Source organism: Hyalella azteca, unplaced genomic scaffold, assembly GCF_000764305.2.
Source record: "Hyalella azteca isolate HAZT.00-mixed unplaced genomic scaffold, Hazt_2.0.2 contig11130, whole genome shotgun sequence".
Lineage (NCBI taxonomy): Eukaryota > Metazoa > Arthropoda > Malacostraca > Amphipoda > Hyalellidae > Hyalella > Hyalella azteca.
Window position 1 is genome coordinate 536730 of NW_025941139.1, and position 8648 is coordinate 545377.

An 8648-nucleotide genomic window follows, 5' to 3' on the forward strand; every position below is an offset into this window, starting at 1 on the left:
ACAGATGTAAGAAATTCTACATATGCAGCATCCATAATTTAAAATATCAATAATCTTCGACCACCCAGACATGGCTTGTACTATATGGCTTGCTTGTCAATACTACTATACAGTCTATACTACATTACAATGCGGTTCGTCATGCGCCCATACGGTATGAGTGATAATAATAGTAATAGCGGTTTCAGCGTTTAGTAGGCCTGTCACCGATTCTTAACATCGCAGAACATTCACATCATTTTGTGTCTCAACTCGCAACTCACTGCTACTATTCTGCTGTGCGTAACCGCCCGGCCTCCTTGCCGATTCTGACCAGAAACTGGCGCACAAAGCTGGGATCGAACCCGCGCTTCTCTGCGCCAATCATGGTACTCTGAACTTTAACCACTCGGCCACCCTGCCCCTGCAGAATGAACAAACAGGAATCATGTTTACATAACCCAATTGCAGCAACAAGCCGACCATAAGCTCCGGTAGGTCTTACAAGAATTAGGCATTGGCAACACATGCCTGTGTAGTATGTTCTGTAAATCGTGAACTATTTTCAGAGACACGCAAAACGTATTGAATAAAAATTTCTGTAACTAATTTGTCCTATAATGGTTTAATATTTATCGATTAACTTCGCCGGTGGCGATGACCAATTTGAAAAATAGGTAAAACGTTATTACATTTATTTTCCATGATAATGTTATTTGAAAATACGTTATTATATGTAAGTTCGATCAATAAATTCGCTTATAGCATAACAAATAATAAATAAATGAACCGCATTCACCTGATTGGTAGTGAATCGTTATTACAAGGAGAAAACGCATGAGCAGCATGAAATCCAAGAATGTATACGAGCATATAATTTTACGCGTACGAAATTTAATTACGGTATATTACATACGGATAACTATTAAAAAATATCAGCGGTATGATGGACAGTACCCCACGCGTGAGTAGACTCTCGTCGCTCATTAATTGATCATTTTGAGACGATTGTAGGTGGCGTGAAAAATTAATGAAGATAAATTTAAACGATTCTGACACCTTCAAGTGAATTTCACACCTAACATATGTCAATGAGTGTTATAACAGTAAAAAAATACAAGGAAACTAAAACTTGAAAATCATCTTGTAACCGTTAGGAACTGAAAAGGAACAGCAGGCAAAACATCATGAACTTGATTAAAAGCAAAATCATTCAGCAGACGGGATAAAAACAATTTTTTTACAATTTCTTAATTTTTACTACATAATATTTAGATGGATAGATGAATAACGGTTTTGATAACAAAATTCAAACAGGTCATGAAAACATACACAATATCTAAAAGACTTTCTGATGAATCGGAAAAAGATGTTTAGCGCTCCAATTCCTGCAAGACAATCTCCATAAGCTGGGCTACAGAGGAAGCATTGGCGACAGCTTCACCGCTAATGAGAACACATTTCCAGCCTAGCTTACTCAAGAGACGCAGCTTGTACATAAAAATTCCCGTATGTCTTAGCAAGTGGCTTCCTTCCCTAATCGTACAATTTTCGTCAACAACCTCTACAGATACTGGACACCGCCATCTGACTAGCGACTTAACAAGTCGGTTTACTAACTCAGATTCAGAGTAAGAAATTTCCGAGCCACTACACACAGCGTTGTTGTTATTGCTATCAGAAACCTCAGAATAAAAATCACCACCACCTTCGGAGTTTTGGGCGAATGGAGGCATAGGATCAATATTGTTAGAGGATTCTGATACATTTGAATCTTGAGTATCGACAACAGAGCTATGAGAGACGAATGTACCGATTGAAGGATCTGTGAGTTGTAGACAGACACCAGAATGTTTGACGGTCTCCAGCGGACAATGATGCTTGATGGTCAATAAAGTAGAGTCCGCAAGGGTTTCTTCGAGGGCGTTGTACACTTTAAGAAGTAAAGGTCTTGCCATTTTCTTCTCGAGGGGGTCCAAGGGCACCGAGGTGACTGGAGGTGTGGTCTTCGGAGGAAGGACAACTTCTGGGTACTCGATACTGATGCATTCCCTCAAAGCGGCGATCCGTGAGAGTAACTTCACTTGTAGATGTCCTGGGGGATGAAGAGGGGTGAGACGGGGGCGAACAAGGCGGCGAGAAATGTTGAATGATATGAAAAACGCACATGGTAATTATAGACATAGAGAAACATGTGGAGGACGAAAGGCAAAAAGAAGAAAAAGGAGAGAAGAAGAGGGAGAGAAGAAAAGGACAGAAAAACTCGAAAAAGGTAGGAAGAGATACAAGGAAAATTTAGGTCTATGAATTTATGAAGGCAGGAAAAGTGAAACGAAATGAAGATGCCAGCAAGTTGGAGGGCACATCAATACAAAGCGGATCAAAAATCACAGTACTGTAAGCAAGTATAATTAAAGGAAAAGGGAAAACCAACAAAGTTAAAAACTGAGAAAACTTCATAAGAAAATTTACTCTAAGAAAAAAAAAACGGGCTAATTAAAGTATCTTAAACCAAAAAATATCTAGAATATTTATTAATTGGTGTCTCTATAATGAATAAATCAGCCCTCATCATCGATGAGGTCCTAGAACCATGATGAGGCCTCCATCACCAGGTGGCCGTATACGACGGTGGCGATCAGACAAGCCAGACTTACTCCCGCATCACGTGAAATTTTTCTCCCGTTTAGCAGCGCACTAATTAAAAAGTCAATTGAGCTTTTGTCAGATGCGGTAGTAGACCAACAGAGTCTAAGAGCTACTATTCGTAAGATTTTCGGCAGTTGCTGAGTCTTATATGATTATTATTATTATTCTACGAAGCGATTGTCTAGGTGATTGGATCGACCGAACTTCGAGGTCACGGTACTCACAAGATTGATAGTGAGAAGAAAAAAAACATGATGAACTCCTTGCTGTAATCCTAAGTGACGTATAAAAAACTTCCGGCACACAATTCCTGACGATGTCACATAAAATGGACAGCTCAATGGCATGGATCTCGGGCCGGCAGTGATTTCTATGGTTGAAAATTCGGCGATCATGTTAGCGTCCGATTTTCAAAAATGGAGTTTTCTCTCAACAGTAATTTCAACATCGTGATTGCAATCAACTTCTTCCTGACGTTCGGGAATTTGTGTGTGTGATATCTGGCTGCTTTGCTTGGCATCACTAAAAGTAAGCATTTAGTGGCTTGCTAAAGGGGGAGGAAATACAAATCTTCCAGAGACGTAAGCAGTTGTCGGGACGCAGTCCATTTATAAAGCCGGAGTGACACGGACATAGGCGTCTCCCCAAATGTCCTCTCATAAAGAGCGAATCAATTACCGTAGTCAAATGCACTAGAGTTTATAAACACATGAGGATGAATAACGCGCGTGTGCTAGCCCATACGAAGCAGAGGTTACTCACCACATGAATAAATATTAAATACATACATACATAGAATAAATTATTATAAGATGGCAGAAATTTCTTGATTATATGCGTACAATTTATGACCAGAGAGTGCATTTGAATTTTCATGGAGTTGAACAATTCTTAGATGACGTTGGTAGATCAAAAGGCAGATTTAGCAAATAATAATATATTAACGACGTTTCGAATGTAGCAACATTCATTTTCAAGTTAAGAGAAGCATTGAATAGTGAAATTTGGTTGGACATAAGTACATAATACACGTAAATAGGATACAACACAAAAATTTCGAGCCAGAAAGTCCTTACGCAAACAATCTCAAATTTTATTTTAGACAAATCCGGTAGCTTGGAAATCGATAGCTGGGGTCCAATTCAAAATTGAGACGGTTCCAGCAATCGTTGGTCAATTAATGTTGTGCACCTCCGCATGATGCTGCATGGTGGGTTTCTCCAGCACGGTGCGAGCGACAGTCTTGTGAGTTTGTCTCAGGGGGCTTCTCTGCCCTCCAGGTTGAAGATGACAGGTGAGACGGTCTCAATGTCGTGGTTTTTAGTCCAAATACTCCAATGTAGTCCAAATGATGAAGAAGTCTACAACCTTCTTTGAAGCAAAATTTATGAACTACACTGGCCTCTTTGAGAACTTGAGCTTTTTGGCAGGGGCCATTGTTTCGTATAGTCCGGAGTTTGACGTTGTTGTCAAGGGTGTCGTCAAGCATATTGAATTCATCAATGAACTTGAGATGAAGCTGCTTGTTTATAATACTCAATGTCGCAGTTGTTAGTCCAATTCCTCCAATATAGTTCAAATCTACCAACGTCATCTAAGAATTGTTCAACTCCTTGAAAATTCAAATGCACTCTCTGGTCATAAATTGTACGCATATAAACATAGAATAAAATACACATATCTTAAACACACAAAGATTAAGCACATGGAGGGTTAAACACTCGCAACTCATACACCTTTACAAATAAGAAAATTCAAATAGAAGAGAATTAGATACAGAATTTATGTCAAGAGACCTCCGTAATAAAGAGCTTTCCCTTTGATGGGCAGCAAAGCGTGTCTGCAGAGCTGCAGGTCCACCCGCCCCATCACCGCCATCGAGTAGAGCGCGTCCACGAACTTCAGGAGATTCTTGTTCATGTTCTCCACCTTCACTTGTGAGGCGAGCTCAGCCATCACCTGCCATAACCATAACAACAGAGTTATTTGTATTAATGCTTAAGAATTCTATAATATGCACGAAATAAATAATCAAAACACGCAAAAGTTATGATCGAATGAGTAGGTTTAATGATCTAAGCTTTTATCAAAACAATGCCATAAATTGCAATAACGCGAAAACTTAAAAATGTTGGGCGTGATTATTACCTAAAAAACATTATCTGATGCCGCCAAAGCGATGAGCTTGGAATAACTAACAAAACAAGTAATTTGATAAGCAAAATCAGGTACCAGCTACTTAGACATCAAAATATGTACCTGTTTGATGAAGACGTCGGAGCAGGGGTGCGCCACGGCGCTGTAAGCCCACATTATCCGGGCAAGTTCCGTCATCTGAATCCCGTGGTCGCTTTCGCTCGCGAACATCTTCATCAAATAAGCTTCGATTTTAGCGAATACCTCTTTATTATAATGACGAGTGGCCAAATAAGCAAGGAAAAGAGGGATGGAGTGAGGAGTCAGACAACTCTCTTCACGGCAGCTCAGTAGGAAACTCTCGAGGGCAAAAGTGATATCATTATTTTGGTAGCGTGCGAGCCGCATGAGTTCGAGCTCAGACGTCACGGAGTTTAACTCGAGAATACTGAGTTGGTCACTTGACAACAGACATGATAGCAGGTTTGGTGCTAGCATTGGTAATAATGGTAAATCAGGGTGCAGCTCGACACCACTCTTGAGGACGCAGTGCGCTACGACGCCTTGCATCTGAAATGACATGTCCGAAACATGCGGGATCACCGCTTCCAGAAGCTCCTCGAATAGATGCGGAAACATTTGCTTAGGATTTAAGCAATAAAAGTACATGAGCTTCACTTTTTCCTTAAGTGAAGCTCGTTCGACGTTATGGACGAAAAACTCACTAAATATTTCGTGGTAGTTTCGAGGCAACGCACGAGCGTACACGTCTATGGCAAGCTCGTATAACTTCATTGCTTCTTCGAACTTAGGCTTGTGATGCAGTCGAGCGCAGCATTCCTGACAGAGCGACCTGATCAGGTTGTCGATAAACGTTAGTTTCTGGGCTCGCAACGCTTGCAGGTACTGAGACATAGAATAGAGTTCTGGTAAACTCATGACCTTAAATGCTTGTTCTGTTGCCGGCAATAAGGACTTGAACTCTACTGGAAAATCAATTTTATCTTGAGTTAAGGGCCTCATGCTTACAGCATATAGTCGGAATATTTCTAGTATACTATCATGCTGAACGTAGGGATCAACTGCAATGTTGACCAAGTACCGAGGCACAAGTGAGGAAGCTTTCTTTTGTTCAGAGAAGGGGACGTAGCCTGAAAATGGCTCGAATTCTTCGGTTGAATGAGGCTCACTCAGTAGAATTCTGATTTCTTTCTTTATACTTCCCGCATTTGATTGCGGGTTCCAGGAGGAGAAATTTCTATATTTTTGATACATGATGCTCTGCTTACACATAATCGGCAGAATAGTTCTACACAAGGGCTTTTTATTAACAATTTCTCGAGTCAACTCATTGAGAACTATAGAATGGGATGCGTGAAACATACAATTTTTAGAGGTAAGAAGCAAAGGTTTTCTGGGGTGCAAGAGATATGCTGATACTGGCCTCCTTGTTGCTCTCAGAATTTTGAGAGAAATTCTAGCTTCCGAAATCATTTTGAAGATAATGATTGAGAAATTATTACAAAGAAAAGATTAAAAATAAACACAGAATATGTACTGTTTAAGGAACCTGAAAAAGAAATTTAATTGATGGTGGCTTTTAACTCTCCACATCTACCATGAGACCTCCTGCATATATTTATTCATAATTTATATAAAGGTTCTTAAAGGCTTGAATTAATATACAAACTGGTTCAGTAAATAAAATACAAACTCTATTATACAATGTTGAATGCTTTATATACATTTTTAAATTATTTAATCCTAAAATTTTTACAAGATTACTAAGTTTAAAGGAAAGCAAGGACATAAAAAAAACATATTGGCATTAACTTATTGCATACAATTCAAGGATTATATTACAATTTTGATTAATATAACCTTAACACTGCAAAGCAGGAGAAAGTAAACTACTTACTTATTCAGAAATATGTTCGATGAAAATTTTCTTAACATATTAAACAAAATTACCTAAAAAGTCTAAACTAAAAAAATGAATTGAAATTCTATATACTACCATATAAGAAAAGTGGAAATCACAAATTCAGATATTATCCCATGTGTTCCTTTTTGTATAATCTTTAATTATTACATTGAGAAATAAATGCCCTATGTGCTATGCAACAAAAATTGCTTAAAAAATTATGTGCATCTATGCAATTTAATGCAAACCTATCCTTGTGCCATGAGCCACAAGGCTATAAAGTTGTGCATTGTAGATCATACAGTTTTAGATCATAGAACATACAACAATGAGATAGGAGCCACACTCAGGATGATGTATGTTTTCGGTGAATTTTCCCGCGCATTTTCACTTTTTTTAAGCTATTGCCCGGCTATCAATTCTATGTCGCGCTGCCGCGCACGAGCAGTTTGTGGAGGAACAGACGTAATACTCACATTACTCAGTAGAGTATGCCTTTAATTATCTTTCAATAATATATAATTTTTCTTGATACGGAAATTTGGTGAATGAGAAATCTAGAACTTTATTTTAGAAGAAATTTTCTCCAAGGTCATATGGCAACACTGAACACCTACACCGTCTGTTTACATTTTGTATGTATAATAGCCGCAGTATACGATTACCGTACGTTCCGTATCCGACAAGGCGGACAAGCGGAACAGTCAGAAGTAACCCGGACATGTCTTACATTTTATTATTGTCAGTTCGACTCGCGTAGTCAATATACTCGCGTATATTGTCGACTAAAATAGTAGAACTATTTTAGCTTTCTAAAGTACGGTGCACAGCGCATTTTTTACCAGCATAGTACGGTGCACCGCGCAGGTCGTTAAAATGACAAAATAAATTCCCGCGCACCTGGCACATCTTCCTGACCATGGGATAGGAGAATTCATCCAGTAGGAATCTTTAATATTGTGGCTCAAAAAAATGTTAGGAAAGCTCTAGTCATGGCTTGGACTCAATTTGGCATATCCAACACATTGGACAGAAATTTCAAAAATCACAGTTAAGCAGCAATATTTCTAGCCTGCAAACAACAACTGATCAGGAATATCAAGTAGAATTTCTTAAAAATTGCAGATATAAATGATCACTTTGATTGTGATTTACGAAAATTGCTGGGAAAAATTGGTATTATTTGAAATATGAAATTTCAAGCAAAGTTTTTTAAAATTGCAGGTAAAAACAAATTTTTCACTGTGTTTGTTTATACTAGCAGGTAAAAATAGGCCTTTTCTCTTATTTATCACTGAATAAATTAGAAAAATGTAAAAGGCCAAAGTAATGGATGAAATTGGCTAGAAACCTAGAATTACAGGCATTTTTATCTAATTTACTAATGGCTTCAACCCAATTTTCCAGTGTGCATTATTTCACAATTTTGAACCTAAAAATATGACAAAGAGCATAGGAGTTTTTACAATTGAGAGCAAGTACTGGCAATTTTGTCTCATTACTCTCATAGCTATTATTCACAGGTAACACAAGCCCCATTTTCCAGTTTGGCTATAGAGCCAGAACAATTAGTGTCACAGGTCCAATTAGGATGGAAGAACTCAACAAATAGCATGGATAATCTAATGAATAAAGCATGATTTATGCTGATTGTGGATGGTGGAATCAGTGCCACTGTGCCAGACTGCCAGAGTGCCAGTGGTTACTTAAATAAAAAATAAATTGGCTGGTTGGAAATTGGAGCAGCTCAAATTTGCTTGCTGGTTCAACTTCAATCTGGCATCTGGGATAATCTTAATTCCAATTTCCAGGGACTGAGTCTGAAGATAGTATGGGATTTCTATGTTGTGGTTGCAGGTTGCTGGCTTGAAGGTGAGTAAGTAGCCGCACATTGTGCATGATCATCACTTGTTACACCTGCACTCAGGAGAATTTGCTTGGGAAGTTTCAGTATTGTTTC

At 38.6% G+C, this 8648-nt stretch overlaps 1 protein-coding gene across 1 annotated transcript; it reads right to left on the reverse strand.

Moving 5' to 3' along the window:
* Positions 1 to 401: 401 nt before the first annotated feature.
* On the reverse strand, positions 402 to 6361 carry LOC108674050. Its single transcript, XM_018161949.2, has 3 exons — positions 4888 to 6361; positions 4425 to 4587; positions 402 to 2074 (listed from the first exon to the last, which is right to left on the reverse strand). Exons 1-3 carry the CDS (start codon positions 6256 to 6258, stop codon positions 1353 to 1355), a joined length of 2256 nt encoding a protein of 751 aa, XP_018017438.1. The 5' UTR covers positions 6259 to 6361; the 3' UTR covers positions 402 to 1352.
* Positions 6362 to 8648: the final 2287 nt, after the last annotated feature.

Excerpts from the sequence above, each read along its gene's own strand:
- LOC108674050 (XM_018161949.2), bottom strand. The coding sequence starts at position 6,258 with ATGATTTCGGAAGCTAGAATTTCTCTCAAAATTCTGAGAGCAACAAGG. Across the intron at positions 4,588-4,887 it reads CCGACGTCTTCATCAAACAG|GTGATGGCTGAGCTCGCCTC; the intron begins GTACATATTTTG and ends TGGTTATGGCAG. Across the intron at positions 2,075-4,424 it reads GAAAGCTCTTTATTACGGAG|GACATCTACAAGTGAAGTTA; the intron begins GTCTCTTGACAT and ends TTCATCCCCCAG.